The sequence below is a fragment of the Calliphora vicina genome, chromosome 5 (assembly GCF_958450345.1).
Source record: "Calliphora vicina chromosome 5, idCalVici1.1, whole genome shotgun sequence".
In the NCBI taxonomy this organism is placed as follows: domain Eukaryota; kingdom Metazoa; phylum Arthropoda; class Insecta; order Diptera; family Calliphoridae; genus Calliphora; species Calliphora vicina.
In genome coordinates this window covers 88,289,772-88,310,507 of record NC_088784.1, presented here as the reverse complement: position 1 = coordinate 88,310,507, position 20,736 = coordinate 88,289,772, and the positions used below count along the sequence as shown (strand labels likewise).

The 20,736-nt window shown below is 31.3% G+C and overlaps 1 protein-coding gene across 1 annotated transcript; it reads left to right on the top strand.

Annotated features, from left to right (window-relative positions):
- Positions 1 to 15,392: 15,392 nt before the first annotated feature.
- Positions 15,393 to 20,467, top strand: LOC135961445 (uncharacterized). The gene is made up of 2 exons (XM_065512946.1): positions 15,393 to 16,817; positions 16,973 to 20,467. The coding sequence occupies exons 1-2, from the start codon at positions 15,393 to 15,395 to the stop codon at positions 20,465 to 20,467; spliced, it is 4,920 nt and encodes a 1,639-aa protein (XP_065369018.1).
- Positions 20,468 to 20,736: the final 269 nt, after the last annotated feature.

Genomic DNA, 20,736 nt, shown 5'->3' with positions numbered 1-20,736 from the left:
TCTTTAACCGTTAACATTTTACGTTAAATCAAATTTTATATTTTTCTTCATGGAAAATCACCATATGAAAGTTTTTTTAGTTTTTAAGGTAAATATAGTCCCAAAATTTTATAAAATTATTTAATTTAACTAAAATATCAATCCTCAGGTCATAATGTTTTCAACAGTATCAAATACTTATATAAAAAGCTTTTATTTACTCCTCAGAAGTTCCACAAACCTTGCCCGCTTTGACAAATTTGTACGTTTTTTCATATAATGCGTGCAAAAATCTGTTACACTAAAATTTCTGTTAAGTCAGTATGTGTTTGAATTCAAAATTTACATTTGATATGTTAATAACATTTTGTACGCATTATATGAAAAAATGTACAAATTTGTCAAAGCGGGCAAGGTTTGTGGAACTTCTGAGGAGTAAATAAAGGCTTGATATGGGAGTTTTAGCAGGACAATGATCCAAAGCACTCCTCAAAATTGGCATAGGACTGGTTTGCTATCAACAAAGTACTTCTTATGAAATGGCCTTCGCAGTCACCGGACCTAAACCCACTAGAACACCTTTGAGGAGTGCTCAAGAGGAACCTGGAGGGATTCAGTCCGAAAAATTTGTTGATTCCATGAGTCGCAAATGCAATCAAGTTGTGAAAAACAAAGGTAGAGCAACAAAATTATAAAATAAAATAATTTTGTTAACACGAAATATAAAGTTGTGCCTCTAAAAATGTAATACTTTTACACGTTTCTATTAATTTTTCCAGTAACAATATTGACTCTTCACATTGTTAGTCATATAAGATATTTAAATATAAACGAAAAGAGGAATGATTACGTTTTTTCTTATGTTATATGTCTGATAAACAAAACTGCATATACATTTTTTTTAACAAAACTAAACTAGACTAAAATACATACAAAATTTAAAAAATCACTCGTTTCTATTCTTTTTTCCAACTCTGTATGTATATAAAGGGTGTTTTAAGCCATATAGAACTTGCGAAAGGGTTAACTTTTGAAAATCATCATAAAATAAAACCAATATTTGGGTTTCAACACAGAGAGAGAGAGATAGGAGTTTAGAGTAGAGATCAGTAGAAAGCAAAGAGGAGTCAACATACTGTAAGCAGAGTGAAGTCAACAGTGCGTATCAGCAGAGGGTAGTCAACAGAGAGAGTCACAAGAGATGATATTCAGCCGTATTAAAGATGACTCAAGTAGCCAAGAATATAGGAAACACAAAAAAAATAAATTAAATAAGTTATAAAGCAGTTCTAGGGTATAATTAAATTGGATTTGGTAACGTTTCATATATAGAGAGAACAGGGCGCTGGTTTAGAATCGATTAAGAAGGCGGATTACATCCTAACTTACCAAAAACAGAAAAAACAAGCTGAGCATTACACCAGCTTCAAACTCGGAGTAACGGGAGGTTCCATACAAACTTGCTAGAGATAGCTTATGAGGTTCAGAAGTGGTTATTTTGATACGGAAGACAAAGATCACCCAGTCCAGTCAAACAAATTTTGAAGACCAAGATGAAGAATATTGTTGTCAAACTCAACAAAGGTTTGCAAAATTATTGGGAGCTGCTCAAGCTGCAATTTAAAAAAAGTTTTTGAGCAGCAGGATTTATCCAGAACCATACGAATTAAAGACGAGAGAACTTTAAAGATGACTTTTTTGCTTGAACGCTTTAAAAGAGGAACATTTTTGCATCGAATCATTACCCGATAACCCGTAGTATAAGAGATCGTATGTGAAGCCCGGTCGACAAGCTGAATGAAGTAGTTGGGAAGGTTCGTCTCACTCGCTTTATAGTCCAGACCGTGCCCTGCACGACTACGTATTTGTTTCAATGGATGCAGATCGCTCTCTCTGGGATACGCTTCACTTTGAAACAGAGTATCCGATATAGGCTTGATTAGTTCTTTGCCTGAAAAGATGAGCCATTCTTTTGGCTCGGGATCCTTTTGTTGCTAACAATCAACAGAAAGTCAGTCATAGCTAACAATCAACAGAAAGTCAGTTTATAAAGAAGAATTTCGGTTGATGCAACCAAACGTTTGTTACCATTTCTAAAATTTCGAAGTCACAACCGTTTAATTCGGTCACTAAGTCAGAATCATTTGATTGGCAACAAATTCGGTTGCTACTATGAATCTTTTTTCTCTGTATATCAATATAAAAGCTGATAAAAGCAGCCGGAGCTCGGGTTACTGCACCATGATCAATGATTCTTTGTTTAAAAATATGTATAGCTTTGATCCGGTTGAGATTTGGTTTCAAGAGGATGGCGTTACTTGCAATAGGGAGACCGCAACCATCGATTTACTGAAATTAAAATTTGGCGATAACTTGATTTCGAGAAATGGACCTGACAATTGGCCTCCAAGGTCGTGATTTGCCACCTCTCGACTACTTTCTGCCCGCATACGGCTTGTAATTCTCGAAAAAGTAACCCAAAATTGGAAGTCCAAACAACTTTTTCAAATGTAAAGCCATGTATTGATTTTTGAAATAAAAAAATAATTTTGATCATGATACAACAATATAAGGTACACTCAGTAGAAAATAAATTCTCAGCTATTCAATTCTTATAACGTCAAACAAAAGAAAATATGAAAAAATATGAAAAAAATCAAAATCGAAGTTTGACGTTATAGGGCTAAATATTGAAAACTCTCCCTAGTGGTTCTACCTTCTACAATTATTGCATCATGATTTTGATTAAAATTTACATTTAGGTATAATTTTTTCAATTTCAAGTTCTATGGAGCTTAAAAAACACCCTGTAAATACAATACAAATATTTATTTAATTGATTTCTTATACCTTTAAATGTTTAAATTTTAGATGGCGGAGAAAAATTTTAGATCTTGGGAGAAAATCGAAAAATTCAAATAAAATATCCACCCTAATAACATTTTTAATGTATGTTTCTGCTCTTTTTATTGAAAACGTAAAAATTATTTTTCACTAAACATTTTTTTACATCCAAAAATTATTTTGCGAGCTAAAATTTTTTTCCAGTAATACATAAAACTCATTTTTGGAAAACCTGCAGATAGCCCTTTTTGATTATAAACCCTCGACAAACTTTCTTATTTTATTTAGTAACAATAGAAGAGAATTTCCAAAAAAAATGTATGACAGCGCTATAGTAAATAAACAACTTTAAACAGTTAACAAACTTTAGTAAAGGGTTGTTGCATTTGGCATACTTTGTAGTTCGTTTTTCTTTTCACTTTAATTTCACTGCATTTGACAACAATAAAATGCTGTCAACACTCTAACAATTTGCATAAAAAAAATAAAATTATACTGAGTGTTTCATGTTTTTAGTTTAAAATTTTAATAAACTAATTTAAGTTGTAAGTATTTTCCTTTAAAATGCTAAATGAAGTAATTTTCTTTTCTTATTTAAATAAATTTTGCTAAAATGGTTAATTAAAAATTTATACGAATTTAAATTTGCTGTCAACATTCTAAATGATGTTGGTCGTTATTAAACCGAAAGCCAACAACAATAACAACATCAAGAACTAGCAATGTAATTTGTTTGGACGAAAATTTGTTACATTAAAATTTCATTTGGATTTTATCCAATTTGTTGAATATTTACATGTTACAAAAGGGCAAAACAACGAGGGTGCTAGCGGCAATTGAAAATGAAACAATATTTGACACACTATGTGATACTTGAAAGTTAACAGAAATACTAAAAAGTAAGTAGTTAAGTAGCTTATAGATTTAAAAACTTTTTGTTTGTCAGATTGGACAGTTTTCAGGTGTGATTATTAAGGTGAATGGTATAGAATTTAATCTGCCAGTGCTATTGATTTTTAGGTTTTAAATTTGAACAAAATTTACAAAAAAAAGGTCAGCCAGCTCTATTATGTTTTTTTTGGGGGTGTGAAAATTTCTGCTAGTGTACAACGTTTCAAATTAGATTAACAAATTACCTTTTTGACGTATTAGTGCTTATTTATAATGTCTTTAAAGTCATATAAGTAATTAGGTTACTACGCATTGTGAAGGATATAAAAAATCATTGGATTTTGAGTTTTCTTTAAATAATTGTCAAAGTAAATTATTCAACCCTCGTATATGTATTATGTTTAAATGTATAGACATTAACATTTTAAACTACACGGTACCAAATCTCGTTAGTATTATCAAGGAAAAAATTTGCTAAATTTTGAAAATATTCCCCAGCATCTAAAAATCAAGTGCTGAAAATTTTAAAGAAATCAGATAATGTTTAGAAGCGATACTGTGAGACAAAAAACCTAAGCCTGCTGTCAGAAACATAAGTCTTGCAACAAACAAATATAAGTGAATAGATATAGGGTAGAAGGGGGTTCATTCGCCATAGGGGCACATCTGCCAACACCGAATAACTTAAAAACTGAATAACCGATTTTGTTATATTATCAAGTAATATTTTCGATTACACAGTGCAACAGTGAAAAAAACACACGATCATGACTATATAGGTTCGACTCCACTACCAAAGCGTAGTAAAACCCTATACTCAGTTTGTCCATTTTGGTGACCGATTTTTTTTTATGGGCCCCCAAAGTTTCTGAAAATCAGTTGGGCCTCTAAAAAAGGTGTCATCAGTTTTTGGTTAACAGCTAATTCAGACTTTGTGATACGGCTTAACTTTATATGGCAATAATATAGCTAAGATTCCGCCAAATAAATCTTGTTACAATTTTTTTCCAAAAAAATTGCTTTTTCGTGCACTTTTGTTGAAAAAATATAGGAAGAACAATTTTTTTTTTACTTTTTTTAGAATAACTTCCAGGGTCTCCTAATTTTTCAGTAACAATATTTATCAAATTTGTAGCTACGATAAAGCTGAACAACACTTGAGAACATATCAATGCAATCTGAACGTATGTAGTCACTCTAAATAGCACATAAAGATCACTTTGTACCTTAACAATTTTTTTAAGCTAAAACAAATATTATTTGTTAAAATAGTATAATCAACTCCACACTTCTATGTTATGCTGCATTAGTTACTCGGCTGAGGTGTTCGGAATGGGGATCAGTGAACCCTCAATGTCACACATTTAAAAAAAAATCGCCGAAAAGCCATTTATGATCCGAATGAGCTGAAATGTGGATAGTCCTTGAGAAGGTCTACAAAAATATGTTTTTATCTGTAGGTATCTCTTTTAGTTCAAGAGATATTTAAGTTTGATTTTTTTAAATTTTGCTCGATCTTTTTTTTGTATTTTATATATGATGGGCCTACGAAAGGTCGAAATTTGTTTTTTATATACGACGTATATTTGCGATAAAATTCTTAAGAAAATAAAAGAAACCTGATAACAATTATTTCGTCCCTATAAAAGTTATATGAAGCATCTTTTTATATATTTCAACTTTGTATGCGTTTGTTTTTTAAGTTTTTTCCCAAAAAAGTCCCCATATTTGTACTTTTATAAAAAACTAATTTTCAGAAGCTTTTGGGGTCCATAAAAAAAATCGCTCACCAAAATGGACAAACTGAGTATAGGTTTTTACTACACTTTGGTAGTAGAGTTGAACCTATACTGTCATGATCTTGTGTTTTTCCAAAAGTCTTCATTTGTTGCATAGTGTTATTTATCATCCATGAAAGTTGGAAAGTTTAATTTTACATATCATGTGAGGTAGACGCGATTAATTGTTTTTCAAAAAGCTGTGAAAATATTTCATAATGTGAATTTTTTGTGATAACTCCTTTAGTTTTTGTGATACAAAAAAGATATTGGTTGGTGATACAATGTCAATAATAGTGAACAATAAGTGACAATAGTTTTTTCGATCATTTAATTTGAAGTAGAAAATAAATTTATATTAAACCTCAAAACTCCCCCTGGGGCACATTCGACAGATACAAGTAATCCCTCTGTTGTAAAGGAAAATGTTGATAAAATATAGAAAAAATCAGTCACAATTTGTTTAAATTTTTTTTTTTGCTAAGTTATGTGAAATAAACAATAATTATCTTGTTTATTATATATTGTTTTGTGAATAAAGGTATATAACAGTAAAATAAGTTTAAATTTTTGGATTTTTTGTTTTATTTTACAAATGACAAATCTGCCCCACGTGTGGGGTGGTTGCGCCGTTTTTGGTTAGTCTAGAAATGTTAAAAAATAAGTATATTGAGATGAGATAGGCAAGATTGAAATGAATAAAACTAAAGCCAACACATCTAAGTATCCAAAACAAGTAAGAATTTAAGAATAATTATTGTGATTTTAATTTGAGATCGCCTCAAAAAAAAGTGGCGTATGGTCCCCCTTCTACCCTATATTAAATTTTGAGAGTAAATTACAAAATTTTAATGCTAAACCAGTAAGAAAGCTAATTCAGATGTTCCGAAACTTAAAGACCATTCACCAAGTTATACTTTAAAACAGACATCGGCAGAGCGTAAAATTGCATTTGTACACTAACACCACATTGCGTTTTTTGAGTAGCGCTCTCTAGACTTCAGTGCACTGATACAAAGGTTTGTAAGAATGATTTCTTGTAATTTTTTTTGCCAATTACGTACGTGTGAAATAAAATAAAACCAGAGAGCTCTTAAGGTGGCTCTTTGCCGATGTCTGCTTTAAAATAACAATTGTAAATAGTTTTAGCAGAGATCGAAAATAACTCGTCCATCTACCAAAAAACCCAAATTGTGATTTATATTTTTGTGATAAAAATAAATCACTGCAAATAACAGTTATAAAATGATTTTTATTTAAATGGTTTGGTATGACCTTTATTCATTTTTGTTGTTTTTTAATGATTTGATGTGAGATAAACAATTCATTTGTTCTTGTTTTTAATAACTGTTACTTTCTCTTTTATTTACATACAATACCATATTTTTAGTAATTTTTAACAAATTATGGAAAGAATATGATAAATATGAAGTAATGAAGTCTGAGTAATATAAATGGGAATGGTTTTTAATTTGTTATTAATCTTTTGATATATTTTATATATGTAAGCGTTGATTTGCATCAAATGCATTTTTGCGATTTATTTTTCATGTTCGCAAATAAAAGTTACAAGCCGACCTTTACGAAAAAAATAAATTATAAATCACTAAATCCAGATTATTTGTGTTTGTTTCTTTTCTGTTTCTCTCAACCCCAAACCTAAAATGTTCTCGAATAAATCACTCTCACAGTGATATATGACAAAAAAATAATTTTTAAATGGCTGCGAATGAGAATTTACCATTGAAATGAAAGTGAACCAGTTATTTTCGGTCTCTGATTTTTAGGTAAACAAAATTTAAAAAACTTGTTTTAAATTTTTATTTAATTATTTTTTTTTTTTAATTATTAGTGAACATTTTTTCTCAAAATCGTTCTTTTTTTTAAATTTAGTAGTGGTACAAAAAAATTCGTATTAAAAACAATTTTTGCCGACTTTAACTTATTATAGGTCCGTTTTGTATTAAAAACATAGTAATTACTAATGCTTTAGTAATCAAGATATAGATCAAAAATAGGTAAAACATCGAGGTTGACCTATTTTTGCCTTATATCTCAGCCATTTGTGTACCGATTTTAAATAGCAACCGATCCGAGTCTATAGCGAATAAATTGATGCATGTATCATGTATGTAAGCTATTTGGGGGCTTCGGAAATTTGTACAGACGTTCATGGCAATATACGGATATATATAATTTGTGCGGCTACAAGAGGAATAACAAACTTACATCTCATGACAACATTTTCACTCTTGGTGAAGGGGGTTGATTAAAATGACACTCAACTTTTAAAATCACGAAAAATACAATCAATGTGAATGGAGCCATTTTTAATGTTTTTTATAATTATAAACTGAATCATTCAAGTTATTTTTTAAATTTAATAAATCAAAAATACACTAAAGGGTTAAAATCAATTTGATTGTTCAAAAATCATCAATAAAATATTAATTACATTATTAAGGCAAACATCAGCTATAAACACAATATTTTACAGTTCAAAAAGTGCGTGGTCAAAATTGAGACAAAATTTTTAAATGGGTTAACTTAATAATACACATTATAATATTCTTAAGTTTGTTTCCTTTAAAAATCAAATTTTGATCAGCACTATTGAAACTGACCAGGTTTTTTATGATTTTAAAAGTTTGTGGTCATTTTAACCCCAAGTGCCATTAAGGGTTAATTTCCGTTTTTGTGCTCTTTTTCTAACTACTACCCTTTATCTTATATTTTTAGTAAGTTTCATCAAAATCGCTATTTTTCCTTTAGAAATACCAAATATTGAAATATTTTACTTTTGATCTTCACGATTTAAGGTTTAACGTTTTATAATTTTAGTAAAACTTTCAGAGTATCTATACTTAGAATTATCTGGACTATAATATTCTACTTAAAATTCATAACAGTAAGGAAATTGAGCTCATTCGCCAAAATATGGCCAAATAAATAGTTTACAAAATTTAAATCGCAGGTACGGAAATACTATAGGAGATATTTTCATAATTTGTTCATATTTTTCTTCCCTATTATATTCTCCATAAATCCCGAATGAGATCAGCCAAAAATTAGTTTAACAAAATTTTTAAGAATTTGAAAATGGAGTTTTGGAATTGCCGTGAAAAGAATTAAATTTTTTTGGTCATACCTGCAAAGCCAAAAACTCATATACAAGTAAACATGGATATATTTGAAGTAAAAATGAGCTTTTAGTTTAATATTTCTCAAAATATGTTAATCTGGTTCCTACATTTCTTGTTCTAGTTTTTAACCAATTTTTGTTTTTTATATCTCATTAGAACGAGAATTATGTACACATTTCTACTGTTTTAAATTAAATAGCAAAAGTAACTTTTTAATGGCATAATTTTTACAAAAACTAAAAAAATTGCTTTTTTTCCCTTTGTAAATGCATTTCAAAACTTCATTGTTGGTGCCTTGTATAAAATTTTATATATTTACAAGTAAAACTGGAGTGTCTATAATTTTCAATCGCTTCATAGTATTATTTGTATAATATCTTAAGCTTTCCGAAAGCCTTTGGGAAAAGGTTTCCTGATATGAAATGAACATAGGAACTAGCTTAATAACAAACAATAAATTTCAGTGATTGAAATTTCAACAGACATTCGATAAATTCACTGAAACTTAGTTTTAGTTAATTCAACAGACATTTTAAGTAAACCTTTTTCATTAGTTTTTTAACCAACTTTTCTTAAATTTAGCATTATTTACTTCCGATTTTTCGTTCAGTGTTTATACGTAGTTTTGTGTGTTTAACATGTTTAAAATTGTTGTGCTTAATTTATTTACCTCCTGGGAATTTCATATGTACTGGCTGAATCTATACTACAGTTATTGCCAATTTAACCGTGAATTAGTTAAATGTATTTTGTAAAAGCTCATCTAGCGTTAAGCATCAATATGTGTTCAAAATTGACTAGTTTTTAGTCACATTTCAGTAAATTTGGAAATAATTAAGAAAATAATTTGCTAAATTACTTATTTATTTATACATACATACATTGAGCGAAAACTTTAAATATATTTTATGAAGATTAGATTAAAAACCAGTAAGAGAGTATGGTCGTTCAAGCCCGAACATCTAATACCATACACCTAAGGTAGGGTTACACATGACAAATATTTGACGAAAAAGACGTAACCACTAAATAAAATACATTTGAGTTCTTTTATTTATTTCAAAAACTTATTTTACTTAGGATGATTCAAAACAAAAAATTTAGTTTTATTTTATTTGATGATGTTTGCTCTTTAAAAACACTTGTAAGAGTAAACACGTCAAACAAATGTGTGCTAAAAAAAAAGTGGTTACGCTTTTTTGAGCAAATACAAGGTGGCGCAAAAGTAAACTTCCGATGTTTTTTGGCTGTAATTAAAAAGAAAAAATGAAAAACTTTGATTCTTCTTGTGGATTATTTTTATTTGGTCTTTTAATTTTTTTTACATCAAGTCGAGAATATGATGTCATGTAAATGGCCGCCGCCACAGTTGATTGTCATTTGAGCCCTTTTTATGGCATTTTCCATCATTTTGGGCAAAACTTCCTGCGATAGGTCCTCACATTCTTCACGGATATTGTCTTTAAGGGCTGCAAGAGTCTGAGGCTTGTTGACATAAACCCGCGACTTCAAAAAGCCCCACTAAAAGAAGTCTGGAGCGGTCAAATCAGGTGATCTTGCTGACCAGTGCAAATCGCCAAAACGGGAGATTAAGCGCCCGGGAAATGCATCCTTCAGCATATCGGTTGTGGCACGTGCAGTGCGTGCCGTTGCACCATCCTGTTGGAACCACATGTTTTCCAATCCCAATTCATAAAGTTGCGGCAAAAAGAACTCGTTGACCATTGCTCTGTAGCGCTCAACATTTTTAGGCGTTACAAACATCTGCACAAATATATAATACCCTCCCCACTATGGTGATGTAGTTTCTAAAAAATACACTTTTTATAGAATTTGATGGGTGGAATCTATAATTTTAAACACACTATGGTGGTCCATTTGGAATGTCAAACTTTTGAACACTATATTGAAAATCAGCCATCGATTCGTGCAGTGTTCAGGGATGAGGGTAATGTTTGGCCTTAACGGGTTTTCTAATAAACAAAATTGACGCTAAATCCCGAAAAATACACCGTTCAGAGGGGTTTACACGTGAAATCATCGGACCTTATTTCTTCAAAAATTCAGCCACTTTCTTCAAATAGCCACAACATTTTACCATATATTTGTCTCAGTGTATGTCATTGAAAAAGCAAATTCTTAAGAAAAAGCATGTCTTCATGCAATACACTGTTCTTTATGGTTTATTAAAACTTTCCAATTTTTAAGTAATTTTCTACCCCAAAAATGAAGAACAAAGACACCAAAAGCTTAAAATACAAATTTCGTTTTCATTTTCAATCACAAAAGCACAACAGCCCATAAGTTATCAACTTATCATTTGTTAATATCAAATGACCCTCATATCAAATAAATGTACAATGCCTGCCTGCTGTTTATTAGTTTCATGTATGAGTTAGTATCTGTATATGTTGTACTTGTACATTTGTGTAAATTTTAGGAAGTTGTTAAACTATCCAGCAGTTCTGGGAACTAGTCATTTTTAGCTACCATTTAAGATCACCACTTGTTACAGAACTAGCTATGTGGCTTGTTATTTTAACATGTTTGTATTCTAGGCGGAAATCAAATCCGGATTACCCGCGATACATCAATTTACTTCTCATTACAAAGCAATGAGGATATTCGTCCCATATGACCTAAAAATATGTAAATTGGAATTAGTGAAAATTACACAAAAAAATTCATACATCAATATCTTCGAAATTCTTCCGGCTCGATTGATATTTAAAATCGAGAAAATCTGTCCACAAATGGCTGAGATATAAGGAAAAAACCAGGGCAACCTCTATTTTTGACATATTTTTTACCTATATCTGGATTACTAAGTCATTAATATAGACAATATGGATATCTAATGATAGATATTTGAAAGACCTTTGCAACGACGTATATAAGACGATAGTAAGTTGGACCTATAATGGGTCAAATCGGAAAAAATATTTTTTAACCCGAATTTTTTTTTCACCAAAATTCTTTTTTTTCGCTGAATATTTAAAAAAAGATATAAGAAACAAAAAAATTTTTTAAAATTTAAAAAATTAAGAAAAAAAAAATTTTCCAAAAAAATTCAAAAAACAAATTTTGGAAAAAAAATAAGTTTTGTTTACCTAAAATTATTTAAAATTTTTATTTTGAAGTATAATTTGGTGAAGGGTATATAAGATTCGGCACAGCCGAATATAGCTCTCTTACTTGTTTGACACCTATTTATAATTTGCTGGGTAATTTAACAAGTTACTTTATATATCCCAGGTAGTCTTAGGTGAAGTCAGTCGTCACTTTAGTGTGTCTCAGTAATCTAAGTTGTTGTCACTTTAAAGTCTGTTGGAGGGTCAATTATCACTAAGTTCTCTTGTTCTCTTGTAATGAGGAGTTTACTGTTTGTAATTAATGTATTCAATTGACTTCCGCCTAGAATACTGTAATGTACGGTTTAGCTAAAATTTTAATTTGCACAAATCTGTTTATATTTATATATTTTATTTAATCTCAGCTAACTTAAAATTACAATATATGGTTTTTACATTTTTCTTATACACAATTTTGTCTGTCACTGTAATTCATATTTTTATTTCGAGCGACATCTGTACAGATGTCTTCACAAGCTTTTTAAAGATGCCACATGAAATTTTAACGAAACTTTTCAAGCATTCAATCATTCATGCATTTCACAAGTCATTGAAACACATTTTTCTAGAAATATTAATATCCGGTTCTCGACCATTTTGTTGAAGATCGTAAATCTGAAAAGTTCAATTTCAATTAAATAATTCATAAAATTTATAAACTTTTGAACATTACCTAATTTGTTTAAACAAATATCGAGCGCTTGGTTTAACACAAATCGGGGTATTGGAAATTACGACGGATTTTATTAAATTCTTAGAATCGAAGAAACACCTTCACTTTTGTTAGTACCAAGGTTTGTTCGTCACCAAATAGTGAACAATTTGGAACAATCAACCCCGTTGATTAATAATTGTAAATTCTGGGAGAGATCAGTAATTGAAAGGTATTATTAACATTTTTTTTAATCCACATGTTTCTAAATACTAAAGTGTTATGTTCGGTTGAATATTTTTTTTTAAGATCACGTCACAAAGTCGGCTTACTGTTTTCTGTGTAAAAATCAAATCTAACTATTCTAGCAACTGGTTTTTATGAGACATCAACACCGATTTTGCTTTGAACAATTAGATAAAGAAGGAACAAATGAGTATCGCACACCAACGTTGGATCGACTCATAATTGTTCTCTCCCGCAATACTCCACACACATTCAATTTAAATACCAAAACTAATAAGTATACCTTATCAGAAGAACCCAAAATCTTGGTTAATTATACCCATATTGTGGAAGAAACATTATTAAAAGAACCTGCATTTCTTCAACAAACTACTTTATTTTGCTATTAAAATTAATGGAGATTTTCATATAACCTTAGATTTCAAATGCATATAATTTAAATTATTAAGTTTCAATTTTTTTTTTCAATTTATATTCTAATTTTAAAAATTTCAATATTGCACAATTAAAAGCCCATATTTGCTTTAATAAGTATTAGAATTTTCAAAGATACAAACTATTATGTTAATTCAAATAACCTTTTAATATAAATTTATTCTACCATTTTACTAAAGTTAATCAAAAAGATTAATAATATCAAACCACTATGTTACATTTAGGTAACTTCTTCTAATTGCATTTTTTTTTTTTGTTTTTATATTTATATTTGCTCAAACATTTAATTAAGTTTTTTTTTTCCTTCTCTACAAATTTATTTGTATAAAAAGCGAGAGCATGATAACAGTTTACTTTATTTCAAAAAATTCATAAAATCAAAATTTTTGGGTTCAAAGATAGAAAAACATGACCTGCATTAATAATATTTAAGACTTACAGCAACAACACCAACCACACATCGATCTCTTGGAGGCCTTCACGTCATCGAACATCGCAACTGGTGAGTGCAACAAATAAATAGAACAAAATTAGTGCATACATGTATGAAATAAAACGCATCATTTCACTCAATTGTTACCTACATGCAGATCTATTTGTATTCTTTGTATTTACATTCGTACAAACATAAATAATTTCTTAAATTTGTTTTACAAAGGTACTTATATACATACATATAACCCAATGTACACAAACAAACAATTTTTATTTTAAATCAACACTTTTGTTTTGTTTTATCTTGTTTTTTTTTTTGTATTTTTTTTTTAATGATGCCTTTTATTTCTACTTTATCATCATAATTTGGTGATATAATTTCTATCGTTACCCATTTAAAATATCAATTCTAACAAAAAAAATAATCGTGTACGCAAACAAATATCGGTATTGTTTATAAAATGTTAAATGCTCCCACTTTCGAGAATTATTTTTGAATACATATATAATTTAAGGCTTTTTACAAAATCTTTATGATTTATTAAAATTCCAAATTTCTTTATAATTTATTTAAATTTCATATTTTGTTAATTTTTGTTAAACTAAACTAGGTTAACAGTTTTATATAAACGTTTATTATTAACTATTCTATGATATCTTGCTTAATGCATTCCCAAATAATTGTAAAACTTATATCATCTTTTAAATGAATTTTTTCTAAAATTAAATATGTCTGGATAAAAGTATTTTTTTTCTTGTGTTTTCTTAAGATGATATAAAATGTAGGTGATCTGTTTTCTTAAGGGGCTCTAATAAAATTAAAGGTCTTTAGAGCATAGGAATTGGGAGGGTGATGAGACCAGTTCTTCGTTACCATCTTGAAGAACCTTTTATTGTGGTAAAATATACAATACGTTTTGTGTTTGTTTTTTTTCAATAAGACCATATACGGGCATATGTTTTGATTTGTATGGTCAGTCGGTCCATTTAAAGTAGTTCATAAATTTAATATCTAACTAAAAAGGGAGTCTGTAATAATAACTCTGTAGCAAACAGACTTTTGGTTCAGGAGAGGACAGAACCCCCCCTTTGCCCGACTGTTGCTAGTCTATCGATGGCTCCCGCAGTCCTGCTCTTGCCAAAGTTTCGGAATTCTTTCTTTGTCAAAAAGTGAACTTTAATTCCATAACACAACGTGTTCATTACAGTAGTAAATGGCGCCCAACGTGGGGCCGAAAGTGGTAAACCCATAACATTGCTTTCGGTTCTGATTTCTTTTTTATAAAATTTAAATGTATATTTCATTTTAATACGATGAAATAAAACAATACGAATTTTCTTGGATATCTCAGCGAATAACTTTTAGACCTCTTCTGGATTTTCGATTACTTGACATTGTCAATCGAGTAGTATCGACCGATGAGCTATCTAATAGTCCTTTCGTTGATTTATGTAAGAAATTCGTAAAATTTTATTTTATCTGAAGTTGAATGTAAATATTTTGTTGATATTGTTTAATGGCTAGTTATCAGTATCTTTTTTTTTGGTCAGTGAATACATAACTTTTTTTGCTGAAGCGAATTTATGTCCTACCTTAATAAGAATAACGATCATATCAAAATTTAATTCGTTTTCTGGTGTGTAATTTTACGAGAACAATTTAATGCATACATTCAATTAAATAGCCAAGTTTTGTTTCCCAATCGTATTGTTTAATATATTTACCTCTATTTTAATCACCTATTTTTTTTATCATCTGTACAAGAAAACACAATACTGTCTATTAAAATTTGAATAAAATAATTTTCTTTGCTAATATTTATAAAAACTTTTTATTTTTATATAAATATATACAAAAATGTCTTTACCAAGAACACCGCCACCTTTAGAAGCTCCAACTTTAAGTCAGGAGTCACTTTGCCCCATTTGTAATAAGATAATGCTAGGAAATCAGGAGTGTATGATAATTACAAATTGTAACCATAATTTTCATAGATGTTGTATCGAACAAATTTTATCAAACACGGCTGAATGCCCTACGTGCAAACTACCTTGCGATCTGTCTAATTTAAAGAATCATAATTTCAATAGTTTCAATAATTTTCCAAAACCGTCAAAACGAGGTCGTCCTCGAGGAGCTATGATTGGGAGACCTACGACTCGTAGTCAAAATAATCAACGTTCATTGTTGGAATCTAGTACTTATGATAATGATGAAGAACAAGCTAGAATACCGACAGAAACTTTTCCTTCAACACCTACCCATTCGCAAAATTTAAATAACCGACAAACCTCAACAAGAAATAATCGTAGGCAGAGAAATACAATAGATAGCGATCAGTTGAATAACGTGATAGAGAATACTCTGACGAGATTACTTACTAATTTGAATATATTACCAAGTCAGCATTTTCCTATCAATCCCAATTTGAATTCACATCCTAATGAAAGACAGAATAATGTTAATTTGTTATCTAATCAAAACTTTGATAATTTTAATCCAAATCGAGAATCATATCGTAGAAATGAAAATGTATATAATACCGTAAATCAGCCTATGAATGGTAATCTTAACTCAGGTTCACAAAGTTTTAATAGTTTTAACATGAATACTGAGAAAGTCACTTCGATCATTCAGAGTTGGAATCTTAGATTTGATGGCTCGTCAGGTCTGAATATTGAAGAATTTCTTTATAGAGTAAGGTCACTTACTAATGATCATTTCAATGGCAATTTTACACCAATATGTAAAAATTTAAATATAATTTTAAGTGGCAAGGCCAAAGATTGGTATTGGCGCTACCATAAGAGTGTCGGAAATATTAATTGGAATGATTTTTGCGAGGCTATTCAGTGCCAATATAGAGACTTTAAATCGTCTTACGATATTAAAGAAGAACTTCGAAATCGCAAACAAAAACCAGGAGAAACTTTTGACTCCTATTTTGATGCAATTTCTTCCATAATGGATAGGTTACCATCTCAAGTCCCAGAAATGGAGTTAATTGAAATCTTGACACGCAATTTACGCCCTGACATACGTCAAGAAATACTATATATACCAGTACATTCAATCCCACACTTGCGTAAACTTGTGCAAATGCGTGAGTCATTTTTAAGTGAAGAACATGTGCGTAGAAATCTAGCTTTTCGTTCACAAAATCCTATGGTACCCCGTAGACATATTGCCGAAGTAAGTGTACCTGATAGCTTTGATAGTACAGACTATTTAAATGATACTAGTCAAGCAGAAGTTAACGCAGTTCAAAGTTCTGACCGGATAGTAAGATGTTGGAATTGCGGAGAGCCTGATCACTTTTGGGACGATTGTTTAAAAGAGCGCACCATATTTTGCTATGGTTGTGGCGCTAAAAACACGTATAAGCCACAATGCCCAAAGTGTTCCAATAGAAAAATTAATTTGACAAAAAACTACAGGTTTCCGGACCCAAAACAGCCGGAAAAGTAGCCATAACTTCTGAAAATGAAATCAGTTCTATACCAAATGATTCTGATAAAATAAACCACCCTGAAAAGACACTATTAAAACCTGATATGAATGTAAACACTAATTTCACCCTGACTATTCTTAAAAATAATGTTAATAAATGTAAAACAGAAGATATTTCAAAAATTATATATCCACTCTTGCCATATCACGAAAGATTGCAAAATTATATAAGAAAACGTAATGAAATCTTTCAAAATACATCAGTAACATCTATTGTAAAGCCCAAACCTAAGCGATCAACGATTCGTCTTCGTTCTCATTTCAGAATGCGTAAAATGTGTAGCAAATTTTTAATTTCTACCATAATCAATAACCCAACTGACAAACGATTTTATGCAAAGGTCAACTTTTTAAGTTTTACTGAGTATGGTCTGATGGATACCGGTGCTAACATCTGTTGCATTGGATCAGATTTGGCTAAAACAAATTTCACCTCATTTCCAAATTACTATAAATGTCGATCATTTGTGAAAACTGCAGACGGAAATTCACAGTCGGTTACAGGTTGGTTAGAAGTGGATATTAGTTTTAAAAATCAAGTGAGAAATCTTAAACTTTTTATTATTCCAAGCATAACTCAAAGGCTAATTTTAGGAATTGATTTTTGGAATGAATTTAATCTTATTCCCAATATTGTAGAGTCTGTAGATCTGGTAGATATGTCAATGGTAAAGCAATGTCATCTGTCTGAAAATTTAGATAAAAAGTCCGATATGTCATTCGTTAATAAAGAAAAATCTGAACAAAAGTCTGATGAAATATCTTATCCATTAACTGCAATCCAACAGCAACAATTAGACTTGATTATAGCGTTGTTTCCAAATTTCGACCAGCAGGGACTGGGCAGAACAAAACTTATTAAGCATGAAATCGATGTGGGCGAGTCCAAACCCATTAAACAACGTTTTTACCCAGTTTCCCCTGCTGTGGAGAAACTAATGTTTGCAGAGTTGGATCGCATGTTGGCTTTAGGGGTAATTGAGGCATCTCAATCTCCATGGAGCTCACCCATGAGGTTGGTGATCAAACCTAATAAGGTCAGATTGTGCCTCGACGCGAGGAAGTTAAATTTTGTCACCAAGAAAGACGCGTATCCCTTGCCGTCCATTGAGGGTATATTTGCTAGAATTCCCAAAGCCAATATTATATCTAAATTAGATTTGAAAGACGCGTATTGGCAAATAGGACTAACGGATGAATCCAAACCGCTGACAGCTTTTACCGTACCCGGACGCCCCCTCTATCAGTTTGTGGTTATGCCCTTCGGGCTATGCAATGCCCCGCAAACGATGTGTAGGTTAATCGATGAGATAATTCCCCCAGATCTTCGCAATTCAGTATTCGGCTATTTAGACGACTTAGTTATCGTTTCAGAAGATTTTCAGACTCATCTTTCAGTATTAGTGCGAGTGGCAGAGCAATTCCGAAAAGCAAACCTCACGTTAAATATAACTAAAAGCAAGTTTTGTGTAACCACAGTGCAGTACTTAGGTTATGTTATAGGTAATGGTGGCATAAAAACTGACCCCGAAAAAGTTAGTGCCATTGTAAACTGGCCAGTACCCAAAAACATTAGGCAGGTGAGGGGATTTTTAGGTCTAGCGGGCTGGTATCGTAGGTTTATTGAGAATTTTTCGAGCATAGTTTTTCCAATAACCGAAATACTTTCGACAAAAAAGAAATTTGTTTGGACACCAGAAGCGCAGGCTGCTTTCGAAAATATTAAAACATTATTGACTACTGCCCCTATTCTAGTGAACCCTGATTTTAAAAAGAAATTTTACCTGCACTGCGATGCCAGTAACTTTGGTATCGGAGCTGTATTGATACAGTTAGATGATCAAGGACAAGAAAAGCCCATAGCATTTATGAGCAAAAAGTTAAATACCGCTCAGCGAAACTATAGCGTGACTGAGCGTGAGTGTTTGGCTGCCCTGGAGGCCATAAAACGGTTTCGTTGTTACCTCGAACTTCAAGAGTTCGAGGTCATAACGGACCATGCGAGTCTAGTTTGGCTAATGAGGCAGCCAGACCTCACAGGACGTTTAGCTCGATGGGTGTTCAAACTCCAGTCCTTTAAGTTTAACATTAGTCATCGAAAGGGGAAAGAAAATGTTGTCCCCGACGCACTGTCTCGGAGTTTAGGGGAAGAAATCAATGCACTATCTATTCCCGAACCCGAAATTGATATAAATTCCCCATATTTTGGTGACTCAGATTATCTAAATCTTAAAGATAAAATATTGAATGAACCACATAAATACCCTGATATCAAAGTGAAGGACAAATATGTTTATTTGAGAACTGAGCACTATAGTGGAAATGAAGAGCAGGAGGAAAAATGTTGGAAGTTATGGATACCACATAGGCTTAGGAAAGATGTAATCACCAGAGCGCATGATGATCCAGTGTGTTCACATGGAGGAATGGTTAAAACTCTGGAATTGATACGGCGAAATTTTTTCTGGCCCGGCATGGTTAAGGACGTTCGCGATTATGTGAGAAACTGCGAGATCTGTAAAACAACTAAAGCGCCCAACTTTATATTAAAGCCCGAAATGGGAAAACAAATGGTTTCAACGCGCCCTTTCCAGAAGTTATTTATCGATATACTTGGACCGTACCCAAGAAGTAGATCTGGCTATATTGGACTTCTTATAGTCCTTGATCACTTAACAAAATTCCATTGGTTATTTCCACTGCGAAAATTTACATCGAAAGCAATTGAAGATTATCTTAGACAACAAATTTTTCATGTCTATGGGGTGCCCGAAAGTATTGTGAGTGACAATGGCTCCCAATTCAAGGCCAACGATTTTAATGCCTTCCTAACTAGTTACGGAGTTAAACATACTTATACGGCCGTTTACTCGCCCCAAAGCAACGCGTCCGAGAGAGTTAACCGTTCGGTTATTGCGGGTATAAGATCTTATCTTAAACATGACCATAAAATGTGGGACGAGCATTTAAGCCAGATAAGTTGTGCACTAAGAAATTCTTACCACCAATCAATCCACTGTAGCCCTTACCATGCTGTGTTTGGATTTGACATGGTCACCCATGGCAGTACCTATGAGCTTTTAAATAACTTACGTTTGCTTAATGAACCTACATATCAATTGTCTCGCGACGATAACCTTAAATTAATTCGCTCAGATTTACAAAAACACATCAAAGCAGCTTATGATGCCAATCAAAAAACCTACAACTTGCGTGCTAGACCTCAAAATTTCCAAACCGGCCAAATAGTTTTTAGACGAAGCTTTGAAAAAAGTAGTTGTGAAAAACATTTCAATTCTAAATTAGCTCCGTTATTTATTAAATCTAGAGTGAAAGAGAAGCTTGGTAATCACTATTATGTCCTGGAAGATTGTAATGGAAAACTGATAGGAACTTTTCATTCAAAGGATATTCGTCCCTGAATTTAACAATTTAATTGAATTTTGTTGAATGAAAACCGTTTTTTCCAGATAATTCTGTTATGATAAAACATCAGCATTATCTAGTTTGTAATGTACGGTTTAGCTAAAATTTTAATTTGCACAAATCTGTTTATATTTATATATTTTATTTAATCTCAGCTAACTTAAAATTACAATATATGGTTTTTACATTTTTCTTATACACAATTTTGTCTGTCACTGTAATTCATATTTTTATTTCGAGCGACATCTGTACAGATGTCTTCACA

What these genes read in the sequence shown, in the direction of transcription:
- LOC135961445 (XM_065512946.1), top strand. Translation starts at nt 15,393, where the DNA reads ATGTCTTTACCAAGAACACCGCCACCTTTAGAAGCTCCAACTTTAAGT. An exon ending in TTCAAAGTTCTGACCGGATA is followed by an intron (nt 16,818 to 16,972) that starts GTAAGATGTTGG and finishes AAAAAACTACAG; the next exon opens with GTTTCCGGACCCAAAACAGC.